Raw genomic sequence first — 26,734 nt, 5'->3', positions numbered from 1 at the left:
CCGAAACTTTCATTTGTGCTATAATGAACTGTACTTTAGTAAGCATTATTTCTTAACCAAAAAACACACAAAAATGTAATGTAATGTGTGTATTTATATAGTGCATTTATCGTGTAGTATGCCTCTAATTCAGCTAGTGTTTCAGAAGTGTTACTGCAGAGCAATACAAACAGCATGCAGAACTATAAATGCACGACCACGCGCAAGGCAGGCACCAAACGCTTAACGAAGAAGTACAAATTAGCCTTTAGCTTCGGCATGCACTAAATTCCAAGGGGTTTCATTACTACGACGTAAAATGGGCGTGGCTCGGTCGGTGTTTGGGAAACGCCCCCTTAAAAAAAAACAATACTGAGAGGTCACCGATCATGCGCAGTACAGGTTCTTTTTTAGCGCGGTTATTTCAAACAGGATGATTATGGATAAAGAACCTACCGCGGTGGATAACGGGGGAAAAAAACAATCATACAGGTTATTATTTTGTTTTTATAATGTTATATTTTAAAGATTTCATTAGCAAAAACGGCTGACCTCGTTTTACTCCGTTTTACTGTCTCTGGGCTTTTGTACTTCCATTTTAAACCAAATAATAATGGTTGTGGTAAGATTAACTGTGTTTTTGTAGTTTAAAATATGGTATTCAGTCATGTTTAAACAAATAAATACCACATTTTCTGTGATAAATCGTGGTTAATTTTTCTTTCTCGATCTTAGTTAATTAACATAACTCATATTTATTTTCTATTTTTATTTAAAGTCATCATACACAAAACAACTGAGATCAGGACAGGTATCTGATGTTAATGTATATAATATAAAAGTGATCATACATGAAACTCCTGGGATCAGGACAGGTATCTGATGTTAACTAATATAAAAGTAATTATACATGAAACCCCTGGCATCAGGACAGGTATCTGATGTTAATGTATATGATATATAAAGTATTTGACACAAAAGCCGTGGGATCGGGACAGATATCTTAAGTTATAACAGTATTAATGTAATCTGAGAGGTATCTTAAGTTAATTTGTTTAATAAAACATACACTGACTTCACATGAAACACCTGCGATAAGGACAGCTGTTTAGTACTGCATATAAAAGACATTGGACACGAAACCCCTGCGAATACGTACAGGTATCTGAATCAAACGGCTGTTTTCACAATCTGCGCATGATCCATGACCTATGCAAATTCACAGATAGGCCACGCCCACCCGATGACGTAGTAGCGGTTACGCTGTACTGAAACCCCTGGAAAAAAGTGCCTGCCTTTAGCTTCAGTGAGTAACCAGTCTTGGACTGCAGAGTGTTATAGCTGTGGTATGGTAAAAAGAAATATATTTATAAACTGAAAAAACATTTTCATTAGATTTACTTAATTGTTTTTAAAGGGTCATGACAGTCCCCAATTTCTGTTCGAGTCTACCGCAGAATTGTTTCATAAAATGCACTCTAATGGGCATGGAGCTCCGCGATCAGAGGCAGGAGTGGGCGTGGCCAGCAGAGCAGGGGAGAAAGGAGAGGAGCGAACAACTGTTAACAGTCGGCTCACAAAATGAGACACAAACAGTAAGGATACCCATGACTTTATATTTTACAAAGTTAAAATTCAAAGAAATAAACAGTAATTTAATGCCCTGCTACATTTGTCATTTGTAATTTCATATACACACAACCACAATTTATATCATTATAAAAATATTATAGTGTTCATATAAACACTATAAATCAGGACTTCTCCTTCAATCCCTGGGTCTGAATGCAGACTCAGTGCAGCAGGTCTCTTGCCCTGTCTATTTTAACCATTAGCCCTGCTGGTAATCTGGACCATTTAGGCAAACACAGCAGTGCAGCGATGTGTCTAAATGTGAACAAACTCCTGATAAAAGACAACGTCCGTCCTTTTTCCGCCATACTCTTACAGCGTTCTCGACAAAAATGCTTGCTGCACACAAACAGCTTTGCTGTATCAGCCCTGACAAGATTGTGGGGAAAAACATGCAACAAAACCCGTGGATCATGGAAACAAACACATACGACCCTTCATGAACAGCTAAATACTGTGTGCCGTGGGTCGGTGGGCGCGGTCATCATATTGTCTCACAGCTTGGCACTGGCAGGTCTGTGTCTTGCCTTTGGAAAGCATGCGCAGTCATCAATAATTAAAAAGCCGGCTCTTCTCATAGGATAAGAAAACTGAGCTTTGAACAATAGTGAGAAATTGACGCGTCCTTTTTGCGCTACATCACCGATTTTGATCCTGCCCCAAAAATGATTTCAAACCCGGAAGCTGAAATTAGCTGACAATAGCTCAAAACTATCCAGTTTTCCCCACAATTAAAGCTAACAGGTGCTAACATTGTCTTAACTGATCCTCAACACGCACAAATCTGTTAACATCTCTAAAAAAAGTACTCAAGGGTTTCTTGAACCTTTAAGGTAAGTGGTTGCAAACAGTTTATATGGGCTGAAGTGACAAACAAATTCAATGTAGGAATGTTCAACTCGATTTGTTTGTTTAAATTCAGCCCATATAAATTGTTTGCAATCACTTACCATAAAAATTGTAGTAAATCCGATGAATCATTGTTGTTAGTGTAGCTATTAGTTCAGTTTTCAGTACATTAGAATGTGTCCTGTTTAATTATACTTTATTTTTTTTAACTGAAAATAATGAATGTCATACTGTACTTTTCCATTTACAGAAGGCAACTGTTGAAATGTTGTTCAGTATAACAGCAGCTTATAAACCATAAAATAATATCAGGATCATTTAGAACTATTAAGAAAAATTTTATGACATATTAAAAGACTCAAAAATGCACAATATTTAAAAAAAGTTTATTCTTTCAACCCACTTGTTTTGCACCATTTATCAGCATGTCTAATCATTAAAAAAATAAATAAACAAATATATATATATATATATATATATATATATATATATATATATAGCTTAAGAGAGCTAATAATATTGACCTTAAATTGTTTTTCAAAAATTAAAAACGGCTTTAATTTTAGCCAAAATAAAACAAATAAAACTTTCTCCAGAAGAAAAAATATTATCAGACATACTGTGAAAATTTCCATGCTCTGTTAAACATCAAGGAAATAATTGACAAAAAAACAAACATTCACAGGAGGGAACAATATTTATTATGATTATCTGTTATTTTATAACAAACTAAGTCAAATCAGAATAAATATGTTTTTTTTTATTGTACCTAAACATATATTACACTAGATGAAAATTGAGTATTATTTCACCAATTTTAAAACATGTTATTTCTCACAAAAAGTTACAAAGTCTGTTTGTAAAACAACTGTGTTGATAAATGTAAATGTTAAAAGAATCACACACTTGAGAAAGAAAAGCAGCGCTGCATCAGGACTGCTCAACAATGCCCTCTAATGCTGGAAAGGGTTGAAAAAAACTAAGATGATTCAGCCAGACAAGAATGTCATGAAGAAATCACCAGTAATTATCCATTATTATCAGAAAATACAAATGTTGGGGGAAGGATTAGGAAGGGGTAAGCAGGAACAGGTCATACCTTGTCCAAACCCTGCAGCTGCTCCGATGACCAAGAAGATCAATCCCAACTGAACTCCATTCCAAAGTCCTGACATCCACTAACCTGCAGCTCCTCCAGACGCCCTTCCTGATGACTAATGAGACGTAATCGGCACAAGCTGTCACAGAACAATGTGGAAGTGACACGGAAATTACACTAATAGTAATGACTAACAGTTTTCATAGTTTGGAGGCATGTTTATATAGTGGCCTGAGGGAAACTAAAGTACAGGCTGAAAAACTAAACACTCCACATTTCCAGAGGGATACACTTCTGGATTTTAAAGGAACACTTCACTTTTTGGGAAATAGAGTAAAACATTAAGTTTTACCATTGTTAAATCCACTAAGTCGATCTCCAGGTCAGGCAGGAGCACTTTTAGCTTAGCTTAGCATAGATCATTAAATCGGATTAGACTATTAGCATCTCACTCACTCACGCAAAAAAACAAAACAAAATGTGTTAATAATTAATAGGATAATTTTTTTGTTTAAAGCTTCTTCTGTAGTTATATTGTGTATCAAGATCGACAGAAAATGAAAAGATGCATTTGTTTAGGTCGATATGGCTAGGAACTATTCTCTTGTATCATAGCTGCAGCAAGTGCAATCATAATACGCACATCATGAAAGTAGTCCACCAATAGGTGCAGTACTGTGTGTTTTCAATAGTGTACCTGCTGCATCCATGATACTGCAGCAAAGTTCCTTGATTATTATGCTGAATTAGTTCCTAGCCATAAATATTGTATCATATGTTTTCAAATTTTTCATTTTACATTGGTCATAGTACAATATATACTGTAACTACAAAAAAAGTGTTAAGCTTTATACAGATAAATGATCAAAATTCACATTCTTTCGAGTGTGATGCTAATGGTCTAATCCGGTTCAATGTTCAATGCTAAGCTAAGCTAAAAGTACTGCTGCCAGTTGTTTAAAGGGATACAGCTGCAGCCAGAAGTTGACGAAAATTATTTATATTATTTATTAAATTACTCATTAATTGTATTTTATTAACATCTATCACTATCCCAACCCTCACAGTAATGTAAAAACAGTATTTATATGGACTATTATTTAGATTATTTATTAAATTACCCATTCAATTGTATTTTATTAGCGTCTAGCCCAAGCCCAACCCCTCAAAGTAATGAAAAAACAGTATTTATACAGAATACTATTCATATTATTTATTCAATTATCCATTTAATTGTATTTTATTAACGCCTATCACTACCCCAAGCCTCACAGTAATGTAAAAATCCGTATTTATTATGTAATAATATTAATAATTATTGTTAACTTCCGGCCAGAGATGTCTCTCTTATAGACTTTACCCTGCCAGAGCCATATATCAGCTGAATGGATTCAAAAATGGTCAAATTCAGCGGATTAACTCTAGAAGAATTAATAAAGGAGCCTATTTGCAAAATCAAAACAAAAAACAAACAAAAAAAAGTCCCTTTAAACATACTCAACAAGAGCTCTTACACCTTTAATTGCATAATCTGCAAACAAAGCAACTGTGTTTCCAAGACAAAGGTGTGACACACACACGTGACCCCGGTAGATCCAAACGTGTAGTTCTGACCCACTGCACACTACAGGTCAGAGAACAGAACGGCTCATTCTGATCTTCACAATCTTTTGGACTCTGGTACACGATGCATTTGCACTATGGCCTACGATCAGAGGTTGAGCAACAGAGACCTCAGAGCAGGTGGGCGCATGCTGAGCACTGAAACACACCTCAGAGAATTAGCCAGAAAAAACAACAACGCCAGAAACGGTTGTAGGTTGATTCCCAGAAAACATGTGGGTTGTGTGTCATTTTAAATAGCTTAATATGAACAACATTGTAGAAAATACAAGGTATTTAATGTTTACTTGTCATTTATGAACGCTTGATTTCCACTTTGACAACTTTTATGAAGAAAAAGGTTCAACAAGGTTATTTTATTGGAAATTTGTGAGGTTGAGCTCTGTGTTTGGGTTAGTCATGTAGATTAACTTTTAGAACGGTTTCTGATCATTTAATTTAAAGAGTTAGTTCAAACAAAAGGGCGGCATGAAGGTCGCTGGTTCACATCTGGGCTGGGCCAGTTGGCATTTCTGTGTGGAGTTTACATGTTCTCCCTGTGTTGGCGTGGGTTTCCTCCAGGTGCTCCGGTTTCCCTCACAGTCTTAAGACATGCGGTACAGGTGAATTGAATAAGCTAAATTGGCCATAGTAGTGTATGTCATACCTGCCAACAGGGCTTGACATTACCTTTCTTGATCACCAGCCACAGTGGCTAGTGGTTTTCCAACATTACTAGCCACTCTGCATTTTCACTAGCCACAGTTTTGTTGTTGGGAAAATATCTTTTATATGCATAAATATTATTAATATATTTGACATGCTAAAATTACTTGATTTAGATTTTGTGTTTTGTCCACATGCCTTCTCATTCATGGTTTTATTTCTATTTATTTTGTTTTTATTTATTTAATTAATATTATTAAAAATATGCACAGTAATCCTTCATCGCTAAAGGTCTCTCAGATCACCAGTTAACTACACATAAATGGAGAGTATGTAATCTCATATTAAAGCAATGTTGTTGTAAAAAAAAAAAGATAATTAAACCAAATAAACAAAAATAAACATAAGCAATAAAAAAAAAGGTGAAAAACATACAGTGTGATAATGGTACGATGATCACACGGTTAAGGTCAATTAATAATCTGTTCAAAGCCAAAGCAGCCGGTGATGCTTACAAACAGACATATTTGGAGCTCTTGAAAGCAGCAAGACTGTGGGTGCATTAGCATTACTTTTTTGTCTGACTATTTAAAACAGAATCCATCACAGTTGCATTCCAGGCACGGTTGCTTCAAGCAAGGAAACAGGAGCGCGCACGCGCTTTTTACATTCGCGCGCATAACATCAGCTGTTAGCGCGAGGGATCATCCTCTCATTCGGTATTCATCTGCTTTCTTCTGCTCGCGCGGACGCAATTCTATTTTGTTAGTCGTGCTGTTTCTCGATTCCAAGATCACATTTGCTCGCATATTGGGTCATTCTTATAGTCGAACCCTGCTTTTAAAAAAATCCACAATTTAAAAATTATTTTCAACCAGCCAATGTGGCTAGTGGGAGTGACTGTATAACCCGCCAAAGCTGAAATCTACCCGCAATTGGCGGGTTGGCGGATGTTAATGTTAAGCCCTGCCTGCCAACAATCCTGTTTTTCCCGGGAGTCTCCCATATTTCAGACCCATCTACCATATTGATCTGTCTCCTGGAAAACTAGCTGAGTTATTAATAAATAACCTAATTACGGTAAAAAGTTGGCTTTTTTTTTTGTAAATTTTTTCAAAACATTACTCACAAAGGTTTAAGGGTGCACTCACACTAGGCTGTCCATACAGTGCCAGGGCACGTTTCTCGGTTCGTTTCACTAGTGTGAGTGCTCCAAATCAAGACCTGAAACTGTTAATAAACAGGATTACAAAATGATGAAAAGTAATTGTATTGTATGGGCGATTTTGTTTAACAAAGTGACGTTTAAACAAAGCAAAAGATAATGAAGTGCAAAGTATTTCAGAATAAATAAAAAAAGGAGCTTTCCTTTCTACCATATTAATTTGCATAATGACAGCATGTCTAATGCATTCAAATATGCCAATGTAATTGAATACTTTTGAACTAATAATGGTCTCTGACAATCATACAGAATTTGATTATTACAACATATAATCATGGCCTGTTTTATTTTATTTATTTAAATATTTTCCCAGGAAGGTCCCGTTGAGATACAATATCTCTTCTACCAGGGAGTCTTGGTCAAGACAGCAAAGGGCAGTAACAAAAAATATGAAAATACATGTCAACACAGACACACTGTTGATGAGATTCAGTACTGCTGCAATATGTATATGTAACAGAGGCCAGCCAGTGAAGTGCTGTGCAGGTAAACTCCTCTGACCTCCAGAGGTGCTCTAGTGACAGATGTTAGAGGCCCTAGTCTTTAACCACCTTGTTAGAGCAAACCAACTCCCATACAAAGAGCCGCCAGCTTGATTCCTGCTTGGAGAGGGTTGGATAGGGTAGGGCCACTTGGGTTTCTAAATAAATATGTTTATATTTTTTTAATAATTTAAAATTAAGGGCTGATTTGAACACTGAGGTCTTAAGAACACAGTTGTTTACGTCAGTGTAATTGCCATAACAGGCATGTGCAGAGCTGGAATGCTGGATGAAAGCCTAGTCAATATTTTTGAGCAGATTGGGAGGGTTCATTGAAATAATACGATGGAATATTCAATGCGGAAACAGCAGGGACTGTGGGTATCCGTCAACCAACAAATGAGCTTGAAACACAACCCTCATTAAAGGGAGCGTTCACCCAAAAATGAGAATTTACTTACTATTTATTATAAAGAAAGCTGAAAACCTCTGAACATCGACTTTAAAAGGATTCCACTTTCTTGAAAGGATCTTCTTTTGTGTTCAAAAGAAAAAAGAAATTCTGAAACAAGAAGTTTTGGATGAACTATTCCTTTAATGTCCACCTTCAAAAATTGACTTCATCAGGTTTGTATCAATGTAGACTGCACATTAAATCAGAGAACGCAAATTACAGCAAAAACGACTGAAAGGTGATAGTCCATTGCTGTAATTCCTGACAAGAAGGGACATGACAGCTTGATTGTCCACTTTCAGGCACCTGTGTCAACTAATATTGGTTTAGTTGGACTATAAATGGCATACATCACCTCTTAATGGACGGCAACCTTGATTCTGCTGGCAGGATAGATGGAAACAGTGAAGCTGTGGAAAATAGCTATAATTGTTCTGACCGGATAAAGTCAAAGCTTATAATGAAGCCTATTAGCCTGTAAATGAATGACCAGGACTCGGGAGACCCATGTGTGCTGGTAGAGTGTGAGATTTTGGTTTGCATTGTAACTTTAGAACATATCTGGCACATAATGAAAATAACATAACTAACTCAAATGGACAATAATAAAGAGCCTGTAGTAGCAGTTTTTATTTTTTATGTGATGAACTTGGGATGCTTTTGCCGCGAAAATCGAAAGAATATGTCAAGACTTTATCACACACTTGAAAACTTTGTATACAAATAAGAATTATTAAATGGCCAAAATAAACCAGAATATGTGACAAAATCAGGACGCTTTTGTTGTCAAAAGGACATGACATTTTCACATGCTCAAAAACTTTGTAAACAAATACGAATTGTACACTGCACAAGATAAACCAGAATGTGAGGAACTCGGGATGCTTTTGTCGTCAAATTGTAAGGATATTACGTGACGACGTAAACCAGAATATGTGACAACGTCCGGAAGCTTTAGTCATGTAAATCATAAGGAAGTGACGTGACGTTTTCGCACACTCAAGTATGTTGTATACAAATACGAATCACGCAACGGTCAAAATAAAACCGAATATGTAACGAACTCGGGACGATTTTGTCGTCAAAATTGTAAGGATGTGATGTGACGTTTTTGCATGCTCTAGAACTTCATATACAAGTAAGAATTATACAACGCCCAAAATAAAACAAAACTCGACACACTTTTGCAGAGAAAACTGGTAGGATATGACGAGATGTTTTCGCATGCTCGAGAACTTCGTATATAAATACGAATTATACAATGCCTAACAAACTCAGGATACTTTTGTCGTAAAAATCGTAAGATTACGTGACGCCTTCACATGCTCAAGAACTTTGTATACAAATATAAAATATACACTGCCCGAGGTAAACCAGAATATGTGACGATCTCAGGAAGCTTTTGTCATCACAATCGTAAGGATGTGACTTTACGTTTTCGCACGCTTCAGAACTTTGTATACAAATATGAAATATACAATGACCAAGATAAATCAGAATATCTGATGAATGTGGGAAGCTTTTGTCATCAAAATTGAAAGGACGTGACGTTTTCGCACTCAAGAATGTCGTATACAAATACGAATCATACAACGGCTAAAATAAAACCGAATATGTGACTAACGCTGGACGCTTTTGCTGAGAAAATTGAAAGGATATGACTTGATGTTTTTCGCACACTCTAGAACTTCTTATACAAATATGAAATATACAAAGCCCAAGGTAAACCAGAATATGTGATGATCCCCGAAGGCTTTTGTCATCAAAATCGTTAGGATGTGACATGATGTTTTCGCACACTCAAGAATGTCTTTTACAAATACGAATTATACAATGCCCAAAATAAAACAGAATATCAGATGAACTCAGGATGCTTTTGCACAGAAAATTGTAAGGATATGACGTGATGTTTTCGCACGCTTGAGAACTTCGTACACAAATACGAATTATAAAACGCCTAAGATAAACCAGGATATGTGACGAGCTCAGAAGGCTTTTGTTGTCAAAATCATTAGGATGTTACATGACGTTTTCGCACACTCAAGAATGTCTTTTACAAAGAAGAATTATACAATGCCCAAAATAAAACAGAATATGAGATGAACTCGAGACACTTTGGCAGAGAAAATTGTAAGGATATGACGTGATGTTTTCACACGCTTGAGAACTTCGTACACAAATACCAATTATACAACGCCTAAGATAAACCAGGATATGTGACGAACTCAGGACATGTTTGCTGGGAAAATGAAAAGAATGACGTGCCGTTTTCGCACGTTCGAGAACTTAGTAAATAAATACAAAAGCATATACAACATCCAAGATAAACCAGAAAGAGCTTTTCCGTACTATGTCAATGTGTCATGTAAATAAATTAATTAATTTTAACTAAAGTCTCGCACTGCCTGATTTGTACAGTCTTTAGTCTCAAACATACTTTAAAAACTCATAACAGGATTTTATTTACCTTTTCCGTTGACATTAAATTGCAGAGCTTGAGTAAATATGCATATCATTATATATCAATATTTAAATAATAAAAAATAACCTAAAAAGACAGAGTAAGGTTTCAAAATGGCGAAAGAAACCATAATAAAAGAAAGAACATGCGGACAAATGTTAACACACTCGGAGATAAACTGTTCCATCCTTTATTAAACATAGCTTGCAAGTGATAAATATTACAAAGTTATTTCCTCCAAAATTAGCTTATTTTTTTTTCAGTCAATGCATAATTGTTGTTAATCAACCGGCAGTAATCAAACAGCAATTTTTTTTTCATCTCCATTTTAGACAGTTAAATATCAAGGATGTGCAAAAGGTCTGGATTAATGTTCTAAATGAAAATAAAAACTCGACAAAAAGCACTTCTTTTCCTTGACTAAAATCCATAATCTTTTACGCCAATCTCTTTTTTTTCTTTTCTGTTTTTTTTTTACTGTACACATTAATCATAATTTTCTTTTTACAAACGGATATTGCCATTTGCTTTAAAATTCAAACTGGGTAAATTGCAGCTAAGTCTATTTAAAAATATCTGACAGTTCAGATGGAGTTTAGAAAAATCAAAACGAAATGGTGACCCCAAAAAAAAAAAACCTCTCTCCCACTTCAGCAACATCAACAACAAGAAAAATAAGAGAGACTTGCAACAAATAAAAACAGGGAGAGAAAGAACTTAATTAAAAAGAAAAGCAAAAATGGAAGAGAGAAGTAAAACCCCAGCGCTAGAACTCCAGAAAAGCTGATTGTCCAGTCAGAGAATTATGGACAGTGATTCCATGACATGAAACTTGAAAAAGTATATCTAATAATGTCACAAACCTTAGAATCGAAACTTGCATGAGTGCAAATTGTCCATTTTTGTCTTATGATTTAAAGGCTGAAGGCAATAAGCATTGGAACAGTCAAAAACAAACAAAGTTTTTTTTCTTCTTCTTCATCGTATACAACGTATACAATCTTCCATGAAAAAAATAAGAGCATTGTGATTCTTTTTTCCCAAGAAAGAAAAAAAAAAATTAGGGATATATCGAAGAAAGTTATAAGCAATAGAAAACAAATGTACACAATCTCCCCTGTAGAATTTTCTGCACCCAGTAATTTAGTTTAAAGTAATGTTTCTGAGCATCGGCGTGCTTTGATTTTACATTTACGATGATGATCGCTTTGGATTTTGGTCAGGTGAAGGGGTAATACTGTCAAATGTTTCATCCAGTCCATGTTCTGTAAGACCAACACTTTGTTTGGGACATCAGAGAAAAGAAACATCACCAAACATCTACCAAACGTCAATGTTTGAAATAAAAAGTCAACCGTAAAGTAACGAAAAAAAATAAAAGTAGTAACATACGAGACTGTCCCATCACGTCTCAGTCCAAAGACTACAGAATGGATCAAACGCTCCACCAGAACAATGAACTTTTTTTTTCTTCTTCTTCTTCTTCTGCAAATACTACATACTACAAAAAACGTACAGCCGGGGAGAAAATGCATCTAAAGAGCTCATTCAAAAACAAGAGAAGAAGTATAATCCCATACATTTTGCACATTTGTTACACAATAATACACAGTGATCACAAAACGAAATGACAAGCTTCACAATATTCATGGCTTTTTGTTTGCTTTTCTACACAATATACAACCATTTTAATTTCATTTCATTATTTTTAATTCAAGGGAGAAAAACAAAAAAGCGTATGTACAATAAGTCATTATTACTTCTGACCTAGCAAATATCGTGTCATCATCTGTTCATACATTTTTTTTTCGTTTGATTAAATTTGATTTTTTTTCTCCTTTTTTCTTTCTTTTATGATTTTTTTTAAGAAACAGCTGAAATTAAGCAACCGAACGGAAAAAATGGAACTTAAATCGAGGAGTCAAACGGAAGTTAAACTTCGAAAATTCAACTTTCTCGTAAATATATGAACACAGGTATATGGATGCATCTAACACAGTCTACGAGAGAGAGCAGGAGAGAGAAATGAGTAGCTAGAAACACCCTATGCTCATTTCAAAAGAACCCAAGCTTAAAATACAGATGAACTGGAGATAAAGTCAGCCCTTTAGTAGCAAAGAGTGAATATAAAGAGACTGATTTATCATCCTTACTAGGAGGAACCAAAAAAAAAAGAAGGAAAAATTATAAATGTAAACATCCTATCATCTAATATTGCACCTGAAAATTTAATCCAAGGTAGCTTCAAAATTGATTTGTTCAAAAAAGTTGCATCGTTCCACCACAAATCAGTGGCATTACACAGGACACACTTAAAAAAAACAAAACTGCAAGAATCAGCGACTCCACACATGACAGAAATATGCATGTGCACAGATTTATTTCCAATTTTAGCTTCGCGTTTCCTCGCAGCTATTAAACATGACCTGCATGACAGACCTCAGAGTCTGATTTCCAAAACAACCAACAGTAAATGCTTAGGCTGGGGAGAGAAACGAAACGTTAAGTGCTCGAACTGGTCAACAAGCAAACGTTAAATCCTTTGAAAAGTCATTTATGAACCGAGATACTGAAACACGGAGCACTGCATCCATAACTGAAGGGACTGCTTGCATGACAAGGATGTACTAAAAATAGAAATGTTCCGCATACAAATTAAAGCACTGACAAATTTATTCAATCCACAAAAAATAGGCTAAAAACACTGCATTATGGATGCCAGGCCAGTAGGTGGCGATGTCATTTTGTAAAATAAAAGTTTTTTTTTTTGTTGTCGTCGTTTGGGTTGTACTTGCTCATTAATATGTAAAAAAAATAAATGACGTATATTTTTTTCACAAAACTGCGTTTTTGTAGTCGTAAGTAGTACTAGATTTTAAGTCGTACTAAAATAGCATTTTTAGGCCAACAAAAGGCTATTGGTGTGTACATGAACTGTGAAAATGCATAACTTAATAATTTAATATTTTTTTGTATGTTTTTACTATACAATAACGCCATTTTGGTGGGTGCATGAAAAAGTAATGTTTTGATTGCGATCATCATCACAATAAGTACTAAAACGTGATTGGTGAATATAGCGATGTCATGCGCACTATATATTCAGTCAGTAGACATGAGCGGACACTTCACAATCAAAACAGTGAATCACAAAAGTGCATATGCGCATAACTTATTACAAAGTGATATCGCCACCTTCTGGCCTGGCATGCATATTACAATATTTTTGGGTAAAAAAAAATTGTTTTGACAACGATTTTGCCTAATTGCAAGACATAAAAAAAATGAGAAAAAGTTGGTTTAGTAAATTGTGTCATGTATTATCCATCAATATGACCAAGACTATTAACCAACTAGTATGCAAATTCATCCTGCAAAAACAAAGGGATGTACTAAAAATGGAAATGTTCTGCATACAAATTAAAGCACTGACAAATTTATTCAATCCACAAAAAAAAAAAAAGGAAAAATAAATAAATAAAAGATTAAAAATACCCAGGCAAGGTGGCGACAAATAAAACAGTAATTTTTTGTTGTTGTACGGGTTCTACTTGCTCACGAATATGTAATAGAAGTGTATGATGCCAATATTTTCACAAAACTATGTTTTTAACAGCACTAAGTCATACTAAAATTGCATTTTTAGCCCACCAAAAGGCTATTGGTGTGTACATGAACTGCAAAAATGCATGACTTCATTTAATATTTATTTGTATTTTTTTTACTATACAAAAACATGTTTTGGTGGGTGTATGAAATTATTATTTTTTTTAAAATTGTGATTCTCTTCACATTAACTACCTAAACGTGATTTGTGAATATAGTGACGTCATACGCACTATATATATTCAGTCGGTAGACATAAGCAAATACTTGACAATAAAAACAATGGACCACAACAGCGCATATGCGCATAGTGTTTCTTCACAAAGGGATAGCCACCTACTGGCCTGGCATGCCTAATACAACATTTTCAATCTTTCGCAGATCCATATTAACAAGTATTGTTTTGATAACAATGCTGCCTACATGCAAAACAAAAAAAATATATTAAAAAGTTTGTTTAGTAAATCATTTATCATGTATTATATGTCAAAATGACCAAGACTTTTGTTCAACCAGTATGCAAATCCATCCTTCAAAAACAAAGGGATGTACTAAAAATAGAAATGTTCTGCATACAAATTAAAGCACTGACAAGTTTTTTGAATCCACAAAAAAAAAAAAAAAAAAAAGAGGCTAAAAACGATGTATTATGCATGCCAGGCCAGTAAGTGGTGATGTCATTTTGTAAAATAAAACACTATCTTTTATATTTTTTTGTTGTCGTATCGGTTGTACTGGTTTATGCATATTAAATACACAGACATGACGTCAATGTTTTCACAACACGGCGTTTTTATAGTTGTAAGTCGTACTAAAATTTAAGTCATACTAAAGTTTTATTTTTAGGTCACCAAAATGCTGTTGGTGTGCATATGAACTGCAAAACTGCATAACTTATTTTAATATTTGTATTTTTTTTACTACACGATAACGCCATTTTGGTGGGTGCATGAAAAATAAACGTTTTGATTGCGATCATCTTCACATTAACTACTAAAACGTGATTGGTGAATATAGTGACGTCATGCACTATATATTCATTCAGTGGACATGGGCGGATACTTCACAACCAAAACAATACCACAACATCAAAACCACAATAGTGCATATGCACATAAGTGTTTCTTCAGAAAGTGATATCGCCACCTACTGGCCTGGCATGCACATTTCAACCGTTTTAATCTTTTACAGAAATATGTTAACAAGTATTGTTTTAACAACGTTGCCTAAATGCGAAGCATAAACATAAGTGTTTAGTAAATCGCTTGTCATGTATTATCCCTTATTATGACCAAGATTATTATCCAACCAGAATGCAAATCCATCCTGCAAAAACTAAAATCCCTAATACTGCATAATGACTAAACACTGCTTATATCGTCTCCATTCAAAGCCCCAAGAAATGCTAGTGAAACATAAACAAATGTACCATAAATTGAAAAAACAATAATTCAACGTGGTGGTCGAAATGCATCACACATCGCGCAAAAATGTCTTTCTCCCAACTCTCTCCGAGACATCGGATGGCATCCATACCTAGCTGAAACATTCTTGTCCTCTTTGTTTAACCTTGTTTTTTTTTCCGTTAATTATTAAGAAGAAAAGTGCTCCTCCACAACGAGGCATCTCATGTGCATTGCTTTAACACGATGATTGATCCTTGTCAATGCCTTCTGTTAAAACTCACGTCAACAACAACAATCTACGCATAAACCGTTTTTTTTTCCTCCAATAATTCCACTCATTTGCCATTTCAAAGATTATCGTCTCCCATGGCGGGTACCTTTAAGATACATAGCCATTTCAGATGAAGACGCCGCCTGACGAAAAAAACAAAACAAACTCATATAGACAAAAGGAGAAGAGGGGACGCAAAAAACACACAAGCAGAAAACCAAAATCTCAAAGTTCATGAAGATGGAGCTCTCCGGCTTCATTCTCCATCCGCCGTGCAGTGAAAACACAACGTCGCCACAAAAACCACTGCATCCTGTGAAAGTGAAGGCATTGAGAGACGCGTGAGAGATCCAGTTCAAGGACCTCCAACTCTACAGTTTCTCTCTGTACATTCGACAGCACTCTTCCGTGCTTGCGCAGGCTCCGTTTTAAGCGTGTCGACAATCTCTGCGTAAGGATCAATCTGATCAATGTACATGAGTCTGTCTCGCTCGTTCTGAACCACAAGGTTCTCGGAGGACTTTCCCGATGTGCGACGCTACAAAGATTCATCTCTCTCAGGAATGCTTCAACCATTCCCACTCTGAAACTGAACAAACACAACGTGAGAGTCGAATTTTACAGGGGGCGACGGGAGGGAGGAAGCTTCGAAATGAACCAAAAGAAACGAGCTTCGATATTTTCGAGTGACCCTGCAATCTGGCATCCTCCCTCAGAAAAGAAAACATAAGAACGTAAAAAGATGCCACTAAAACCTACTAATAAGTGTAATAAGAGTAACTGTAACAGAAACAACAATAATACTAATAATAATAATAACTGTGATAATAATCGAAGTAGCAATAACAACAGCAATAATAAGTCGAGATAACAATAAAGAGCTTTGCTATAGTAGGAAACCGAAGTTTGAGATGCACGGACAGTCTGGTGTTTATAGTCTGACTGATTGAGCTGTTCTTATGGGTTAGTTGGGTAGGCACACGGACAGGCACTGCATGCGATGGGGTGATGGTGTGCGCGTGGATGTGTTTTGGGGGACGGGGATGTTCTGATGTAGAACAGAGGAGTGGTGGGACGTCCGGAGGAGTGGGGCGGGGGGGGGGGATCTGCAGTCCCGTCAGGCCTCATTTCTGCCCGGTGATGGACTGGGATATGGAGCGTGGGGGAATCATGTCGAGCAGATACTCCCGCTGACGGTCCGCTAGGCTGGACGCCTTGTGGCCCCCGATGGCTCCCGGATTTAGATAGGCAATATTCAGACCTGTGATGGAGGACGAGGATCAAAAGTAATGGAAGAAAACAAGAAGAGAAAAACAATTTATAAGAAGTGTGATTAGATAATAAATGTAACACCATGTCCTAGAAACACACAATGCAGCGAGATCAAGATATATAGGCGAGTGTATGCCCCGCACAGTTGACACGATACTAGAATTCGATACCAATAGTTACTGAATTTTTAATAAGTGCATTTCCCGCTAAGATTTGAGCGCGTTCTTAAACAATGCAGATTTGTCATTGTGTTTAACAGAAATGACTGTGATGAAGTCATGAAGACTTTTACTGAGTGTAACTATAGATACAGGGACACTGAAGCGTTTTAAAGCTACGATTCATCAGCGTATCGCTCATACTGTATGTTAGCTTACAAACAAACAAGCTGATCAAGGTGACTTTGAAACGCTTCAGTGTCTCTGTATCTGTGGTTACACTCAGTAAACAGCGGTGAGTTTGGTGAAACGATGACCTTCACGGTAGAGATCTGCATAGGACTAAATTTTGAATCCCGCTCCCGCCAGGTTTTAGTCCGGACCCGATTGCTCCTGCTTATATTCAGCATTTGTTGTCCCGCTGCCCACCTCGCAAGTGACACACACACAGACAGCATCACGCTCTCTCTCATTCACACACACACACACACACACACACACACACACACACACACACACACACACACACACACACACACACACACACACACACACACACACACAGAGAGAGAGAGAGAGAGAGAGAGAGAGAACAACTCAGCATCACGCTGTCTCATTCACACACATACATACACGTGCTCGCTCGCTCAGGAGATGGGAGCGATATTGCTAGGCCACCCCCTCCCGTCCAAAACTACACCAGTTAGCCGACCAGATTTCGTGTGGCGCAGGAATAAATTTCCAAATAAAGTGCGGGAGTGGTTGGCAACTGGTGTAATTTTGGACTGGAGCGGGTGGTCTAACAATATCGCTACCGACTCCCGAGCGAGGGAGCACGCGTATGTATGTGTGTGAATGAGACAGCATGATGCTGCGTTTAAGGTTGTTGTTGCTGTCCGTGTGTGTGTGTTTATGCGAATGAGAGAGAGAGCTTTGTGCTGACTGTGTGTGTGTTTGTGTGTGTGTGTGTGTGAGTGAGTGAGTGAGTCTGTGTATGCGAATGAGAGAGAGAGCTTTGTGCTGACTGTGTGTGTGTGTGTTTGTGTGTGTGTGTGTGTGTGTGTCTGTGTGAGTGAGTGAGTGAGTGAGTCTGTGTATGCGAATGAGAGAGAGAGCTTTGTGCTGTCTGTGTGTGTGTGTGTGTGTTTATACAGACAGCTTGTTATAGGCTGTCTGGACTCTGTATAGCTGGGTGGTTTTCGGTTTTGTTCTCCCCCCGTCGGTTAGCGGGAACAGAGGGTAGAAAATGGGGCGGGGCGGGCAGCGGGACAACAAATGCCTAATATAAGCCGGAATGCTCAGGTTCAGGCTAAAACCTGGCACGAGCAGGATTCAAAATATAGTCTCGCGCAGATTTCTAGTGTACACTATGAGTTTGTTTAAAATTCACTTTAATGTGTGTGATATGACTAAAAAGTGTCCATTAATGAATATTTTCCCAATTCAAATGAGTAGCAGCTTGGACCCGAAAACAGTATTTCATATGTCACCACTTAAGAAGCAGATACATAATCAGGATGTTGTTGTTGTTGTTGTTTTTGCTTTTAGGCAAAAAAAAAAAAAAATCTAAAAGTTAAACACTACTAGTCAAAAATTAGGTTCAACCCAACACGTGCGACCACATGAGCATTTACACATTATAAATGCATTTTCAACTACCTCTGCAAAGCTTAAAACATTTTAGACTCAATTTACACCATCATCTTCTTGTAATCAGACTCACTGAAACCCATTTGAATCATTGTGCACAGAAAATCATTTAGTTGTAGTGTACCATGCATTATTCAAAAGCGTGCACTTACCAGGGATGTTGTAGATCTGCCTGCGGCTGTCGTGCTGGGGTCGACTGCTGCTGGTGCCGCCGCCGCTGGAACTGCTGCTGCCACAGCGCTTGCTCGTCATTCCCAGCAGCCCACTGGCCACTGAGAGCTGGGAGGCCTGGGCGAAGTTAGAGAGAACCCCCCGTGCGGAGCTGGACAGACCCCGCTGTAGAGCTGCCTGTGGCTGTGGAGTCTGAAGGAGAGAAGCAGAGAGAATCAGTCAGTTTCACGACTCCTCTCGGTACCATTAAGCAGATCCTGGCATTCAGAATCATCACTCATTAAACACCGTAATTAGCTGAAAGGCCAGAATAAAACGGCCTTTTGTGAATCCATAAAAGTGGTCTCATGAGATGTCATCGTTTGTACACAATGAGCAGTCGCACCTGTCGGAGGGCATGGTGTCGGATCATGGTTTCTCCTTTGCTCACGCTGGGCACAGTCTGGCCGGAGCTGGGGGACAGAGCCGCCTGCTGCTGCAACCGCTGCTCGATCTCCTGAAGAAATGAAAATACAGACGGATCGTCAGCAGGAGTGATGCAGACTAACAGCAAAGCAATGCGTACTCCGCTTCCCATGCAAAGGTTACCCAGCAAGAAGTGGTGTTTATTAGACATCTAAATGTAGATGGCTTGCCTAAAACAAGGATAAATTGGGACTGTCAGCGAAAATCTAACAGACATCTAAGAATAGTCCAAAACTAGACTAGTCATCAAATACAGACAGACTTTACACACGTAGTTAGGGCTGGACGATTAATCATTAAAAGATCATGATCTCGATACGACCCCTACACAATCTTAATCCAGCATTCCACCATTAAGTCACTTAATATTTCAAGGTCATTAAAGAAGCATAAAGGCAGTTGCACAAGTCTTCACATTGTTTTATATGCATTGCTCAGCAATGTGGACACGGTCAGACTGCAAATAGTGTTGAAAGAGGCAGCATACTGTATTTACAAGATATAATTCACCCAAAAATGTCATTTCTGTCTTGATGTAATGACGTAATCACAGCCACAAAACCACACGTGAGCTGTTTGTTTGTATGTTTGTTTATATAACTACCATTTTCATTTATTGCACTTCGTTTTTGCATCTCGTTTAAACACTATGAATGGCAGCTATGCTAATTATTTTTTTTATTCTCTATTTCCACCTGGGGATATTCATCCTAAGGCCCCTAGAGATTATGAAGTGCCATTGATGCGATCCAAGACTTGAAAAGAATTGATGCCAAAGTCTCCATAATCCTGGACCAGGCCGTATCCTGAGCTGATGCTGTGCTGGTCATGGAGACTGATTCCTGAAAGAACACAGTGACACAAGAGTCTCCACATTGATCCTGTGGGCCAGCCTGAACTCCCGCCGGTGACCTACTCACACCTGCAGTTCTCCACAATGGACGTCCAGTGTTCTCCAGCCCCGGTGCCTGGACTGCAGATCTGCACAAGTTTGGCCAGAGGAGAAATGGTCGTGCCCAACTGAGTTTGGTTTCTCTTGAGGTTATTTTTCCCCTTTCACTTTCGTCAATTGGTGAAGTTTTGTTTCTCACCACTGAGCTATTTGTTTCTATGTTTGTTTCTATAACATTTATATCACTTAATTTTTGCATCACTTTTTATTAGCTACGCTAATTATTCTCTGTATTCTCTATTTCCACCTAGGAATATTCATCCCTAGGCCCCTAGACATTATGCAGTGCCATTGATGCGATCCAAGACTTGTGAAGAAATGATCCCAAGGTCTCCATAATCCTGGACCAGGCCGTATCCTGAGCTGATGCTGTGGTGGTCATGGAGGAGCGAAGAGCATGAGACTGATTCCTGAAAGACCACAATGACAAATGAGTCTCTGCATTGATCCCAAACTTGACAGAAGAACGTGCGCATCTATAAACTCTAAGTAAGTAAACACATTTACCTTAACAATTGATTTTATTTAGACTCATTTTAAATCATAATATGAACCATAAATCTAAAATTGAATCAAATTACTCTAGAGTACATTCACTTTTAGGAAGGTTTCTAGGAAAAGTTCAGTGTTTGATGTACATTTTATAAACTGATGTTTATCTGTCCAAGATAACTAAAAGGCAACGTTTTCTTTCTCATTTTTGTCTGTCAAAATGACCACACTATATTTTGCATATCGTTTGTCTCACTGCAAACTAACGCTTTTAGTTTTTGTTGTTTTGGTTGTAGTCAAGAATGAACGCAGGATATATGCACATGATGCCAGTTTTTTTTTTACAAGTAAACTTTTGTTATTATTTAATAGGATATGATAATAGTATCCTATAGGGTTGGGTCGATTGACCATGTCATATTCCATTGCAGATGACCGATTGACATCACTATGTTGAGCCGGCATCCCTATCCTCCACCCCGCCTTCATCAGCAGCAGCCCCCCGCTCGCAAAAAACACACAATTAGGCCTCGTTTACACCAATTCGTCTTAGTTTTAATATGGCATTTTAGAATGAAAATGATTTACGCCCATACTGGTATTCACCTAGCATTTCTGCTTGTACTTAGTAATTTTAGTGAAAACCTCAGATACTGTTGGTTGTGCACCTATTTTGCCACCCAAGTTTGTCAACGCCATTATGATGACACAGATCACTCTAGCCTAGCCTATTCCTGCCAGAGTCCTGAAGAAAAAGTGATTGACAGGTGGTAATTTGTGTGTAACTTATCTTTATCTATTTATGATTTGGTTTTGGGAAAACAAAGACTATGTGGGTCAGGTAGTTGAAACTAGGCTAAAAATATAAGTTATAAATAAATTAATTACTCATAAATAATTAATTCACCGCCGCCTATGACGACTATGCCATCGTCCATCACGATGTTTCACACTAGACATCGTACAATGAAAATTGGTCAACATCGCCCAACCCTAGTGTCCTATTCAAAAACTTACACTGAATGCGGTTTTCAAAAATTTGTTATAGTTAGAATTTCTTAAAGTTACCTAATAAAAACACAACTGTTCATTATTATCTTGGAGAACTTTTTTTTAACAAATTGTAAAGAGTGGGCTTGTCATGTCAACCCACACTTGGACTAGTTTTGCACATTTGCACCAATCACTTCATATGTTAAATAATAAAGTGCACTTATGAATTGATATTCACACAGGTGAGTGTGCTTGGCAAACCACTTGCAGAAACATTCTTCTCTACAAAAAAAAAAAAACTTACCCGGAGTACTAATAGTTCGTTTGTGTAATTAGCACTTATTTTTGTTTGTTTCCTTTGTTGAATGACTGAAAGCCTTCTTAATTGTAAGACAAAATGACTGCTACGTGAATAAATGAAAAGTGTTAACAAAACAAATTTAGTTAAGCTATCATATAATAATTTAATTTTTTCATTCAGCTTTTTAAAAAAAAAATCCAAAATAATTTTTAAAAGGTTTTTATTTAACAAAAACAGCAGCGTGCCATATAGTTTGAGGTGCAGTATTGAAACCTATATTGAGAATACCTATGTACCCATACCTATATATTCACCTATACACCTATTTATACACTACATTCACTACATTAACTACTGAAACTTAGTTTCAAGACCATAAAACCCAAGACTTTTTTTGTTTATCCTGGAACAACATCCCATTGAAAATTAACGTGCTAAACTTTTTATAATCCCAAAAATCTCTAATTTATTATCAGAAAGAAATAACAACAACAGAAGAAGACATTGTGAACATGCAGGTCCCTCAAGTCTGAAAGTTCATTGTAATATAGTTCCTCAATCAACAAAGATGTCAAAGGTGAAGTCATGTTCACTCTACAACACGGTGTAAAATGAATACACGGACATCTACTGACCTGTTCTTGCTGCAGAGCCTTAACGAAAGCGTTTTTCAGCCTGTTGGTGTGCTCGGCCTTCAAGGCCTTCTTCTGATTGGACGTCATGCACTGCTCACAGAGGATGCGGCCACTTTTCTCCTGCTTCCAGTGAGGGGTGAAGTCAGTCCTGCACTGGGCACAGAAGAACGGCTCCACGTGTGGCAGTGACCCCCGCATTTTACCTGAAGAGCAGAAAAAAAAGAGGTGTTCAGTGAAAATGACCTGTGAACTGGCACTGCAATTACATCTTTTAAAAATTAGGACCCGTTTAAGAAGAATTTAAGACTGACAAGACAATATTTCAGTAAATTTAAGACTTTTTAATTAGATTTTTTGAAATTTAAGACATTTTAAGACTCCGTGGACACCCTGAAAGTGTTTCTTACCCTGACTATCAATGACGCTCTGCACCACCTCCTCCAGGCCCACCATGTAGATGAACTCGGAGTTAGCGGCGGATGGCAGGAAGTGCAGCAGGGGCGCTGGAGGTTTGGGTGGAGGGATCTCCAGCAGGGTCTTCTCCAGCTGTTTGCGCAGGGCAAGTTTAGCAGCCGCTTGGCTACTGGCCTGGTCGTTCAGAGAAGCCACGCTGGAGGCGCTGGAAAGGGTGGAGGGGCTAACGGCACCAACCCCGCTGACGCCCACCCCGACGCCAGCTGCTCCTGCCGCCTGCATGTGTGCCAGATTCATGTAGATGGCAGAGGACGAGCCGGAGCGCTGCGAGACCCCCACCTGCTGGCTGGCAGCCTGTGTTACACAAAACAAAAAGAGCAAACCATCATAACCCTGTTTTATCAATGATTCATATCGCTGCTGAGTGATATATATCACACGTATGGCATATTCAATATGATTTTGTTGGCGATATAAAACTAAACAACACTATGAATATTGCTGTGATTTTAATGCAGGTATTTTATTTGGCTATTAAGTTAAGGGCCGTTCCAGTTGGCTTGTTTAACGCATCGGCCTAAGGAGGAGATATTTTAAAAGCCAGATTTAAACCTCAGCAGCAGCAGCGGATGTCTAAATCAGTCCTGGGATTCGCTTTTGTCAGACTGTGTGTTTGAATAAAAGTGCCTACATCACACTTTATATATGCATTAAAATGTTACAGTAAAATACAATTAAGTATTTAAGTATGTACAGTGCTCGGCAAAAATGAATATTTTTAAATTATTTCTACTACTTTTAGTGAAAATACCTAATAAATTTGAATAAAACAGATAAACAGATATATTTTATCTTAAAAAATTTCAGCGAACGTATTTAAAAATAGAAAGATGATACATTTGTTTTAATACATATTTTTTATTATTCATTTTAAGTGAAATGTTTAAAAAAAATACAAACTATGAAATTCCAAATAAATTTAATATTTTCTCTTTTTAAAAATTTTATTCAATATTTTCCCCTAACATATCAGTTTAGATGTACCAATTTTTGGACTGTTACACCAGGTTAGATTACTGTAGATTGGCTGCAGATTTGGCTTCAGTACTGACTAATCTAATATATACGCATTACTCACAAATATAATATTGTCATTATCTTATATCATCTTATAAAAAATAGAAAAGATTAATATAAATGACATAGATAGATAGATTAGATAGATAGATAGATAGATAGATAGATAGATAAATAAATAAATAAATAAATAAATAGATACATAATCTGATATTGCAATGCTTTATTTTTCTGTGATAAATATCGCAATATGAATACAGTTTCATGAGATGAATAGCTCTGTTTAGCAGTTTTCTGAAGAGTCTAACATTACTCAGGTACAGTAATAAGGTGGCAAAAAAAGCTTTTCTTAATTTGCTTTATCTTGTTTCTATTCTAAATATCAAAATACTGAATTATTTTCATTGTCCGAAGAAATAATTCAAAATTAAGAGTTTTTTCTTAAAACAAGCAAAATGATCTGCCATCAGGGCAAGTAAAATAATCTTGTGTTCGCTTTGAAGACAAGTGGATATTTGTAGATATTTGACTCTACAATTCACATGTTCTGAAGCTCCTGGTCAACTGTAATTCAGACTAAACATTGCATACAGTATCTTGTGATGTGAATATTGTGTATGCACGCATTGTGATATCATTGCTGAAATGATATATTATACATTACTTATAAATGATATATAAAGAATATATATATATATATATATATATATATATATATATATATATATATATATAGTGCTCAGCATACATAAGTACACCCCTCACAAATCTCTCTTTTAAATTCATATTTTTGATAGGAAGATATACAATATTATATTGGTGCATATACATTAGATTAGTCAGTACTGAAGCCAAATCTGGAGCTTATCTAACAAAATAACTCATGATATTGGTCCAAAAACTAGTACAGCCAAATTTATATGTTGGGGAAAAAAACATTAAATACAAATTTTAAAAAGATGAAAAATCAAGAGAAGCAAAAAACAAAAATTTAGTTGAAATTTTGCTGGTTGTAACTTTGTGCAATATTTTACTTGAATGTATTGTATTATCTTTCAATTTCTAAATATGTTTGATGACTAAAATATTATTTTAATAAAATATCTGTTTAATAAATCTGTTTTGTTTGAACGCACCAAAATACATTGCCTATATTCACTGAGAAATGGATACAAATATTTATTTTCAAGATGGGCTGTACTCAATTTACACTGAGCACTCTGTATATATATATATATGTATATATATATATATATATATATATATATATATATATATATATATATATATATATATATATATATTTATATATATATATATATATATATATTATATATATATATATATTTATATATATATATATTTATATATATATATATTTATATATATATATATATATATATATATATATATATATATATATATATATTTATTTATACACACACACACACACACACACACACACACACACACACACACACATATATATATATATACATATATATATATATATATATATATATCAAATTTATGAATTTGTGTATATATAAAAAATATAAATTTAATTATTTACATTTTTATTTAGTTTTATTTATCTAAAATTGTGTAAAAACTATTTAAATATAGTAATATTGTGGAATGAATTTAATGCAATTTATTTTGGGGATGACAAAACTGAATAATATACATTCATACATGTATAATTGTTTGAATAATACATTTAAAAGAACACCTTTTATTTGAAACAGAATCATTATAAATATTACACTAATGCTTTTGGTTTAATGTGTTTACACTACAAAAACAACAAAATTTTAACAAATAAACCTTTCAATGTACCTGTATATATTTTGTAAAAGTCTAAAAAAATAAAATAAAAATAAAAACATCCAGCTTTAGTTCAATAATTTAAAACTAAGTATGTAACAAAGCACAAAAGTGGCACAGCAACTCCCAGAACAGATTATGACCTTTAGAAAAAAACTAAGCTGTGCACACTGCATAATCTTTTGAAAAGTCCAATGTCAATAAATCCCAGGAACAAAAATACCCCAAAAACAAATCAGGACTAATGCACATGAGCTTAACAGTTCGGCCGTACCTGCTGATAACTCACTGCATTACCCAGACCACCTGTGGAGGAGCGGCCCATGCCAGGCTTGGAGGGCAATCTCTGACCCTGAAGCTGGGCAGGATTGGGTGCGATAACCCGCTGTGACATCATCATGGGGGGCAAAGATGCGTTGGCAGCAGACCTGATTACTGTGTGGCCCTAAAGGGAAAAAACACACACATTCAGAGCTATTAATAAACGTGCAATACACAGTATGGCCACTAGATGTCAGCAGACGCCGTCGATCAGACTGCACATTGTTGACATCAAATTCTTTGTTTGTACTCAACAGATGGACCCTTATTAAAA

At 36.4% G+C, this 26,734-nt stretch overlaps 2 protein-coding genes across 4 annotated transcripts in view; one reads left to right on the top strand and one right to left on the bottom strand.

Moving 5' to 3' along the window:
* Positions 1-26,734, top strand: part of trioa (trio Rho guanine nucleotide exchange factor a) — a 784,286-nt gene that overhangs the window by 307,009 nt on the left and 450,543 nt on the right. The window lies entirely within an intron of this gene.
* The window catches only part of gatad2b (GATA zinc finger domain containing 2B), an 88,583-nt gene continuing 72,474 nt past the window's right edge, over positions 10,626-26,734 (bottom strand). The window contains exons 6-12 of one of the 3 annotated variants that reach the window (XR_012394639.1): positions 26,414-26,584; positions 23,229-23,589; positions 22,822-23,024; positions 19,369-19,479; positions 18,965-19,175; positions 15,202-16,993; positions 10,626-14,391 (exon numbers count right to left, since the gene is read on the bottom strand). Coding sequence is in view for 2 of the 3 variants with exons in the window: in XM_005159747.6 (XP_005159804.1) it covers positions 16,857-16,993; positions 18,965-19,175; positions 19,369-19,479; positions 22,822-23,024; positions 23,229-23,589; positions 26,414-26,584 (1,194 nt within the window). In the remaining variant the exon portion in view is untranslated. Of the gene's footprint in view, positions 16,994-18,964; positions 19,176-19,368; positions 19,480-22,821; positions 23,025-23,228; positions 23,590-26,413; positions 26,585-26,734 lie in introns of all 3 variants that reach the window. The other 2 variants (XM_005159747.6, NM_001044975.1) reach the window with 2 other exon arrangements.

The sequence above is a fragment of the Danio rerio genome, chromosome 19 (genome assembly GCF_049306965.1).
Source record: "Danio rerio strain Tuebingen ecotype United States chromosome 19, GRCz12tu, whole genome shotgun sequence".
Classification (NCBI taxonomy): Eukaryota; Metazoa; Chordata; class Actinopteri; order Cypriniformes; family Danionidae; genus Danio; species Danio rerio.
The sequence above is the reverse complement of the archived record's forward strand: the minus strand, read 5'-3'. Positions and strand labels throughout refer to the sequence as shown.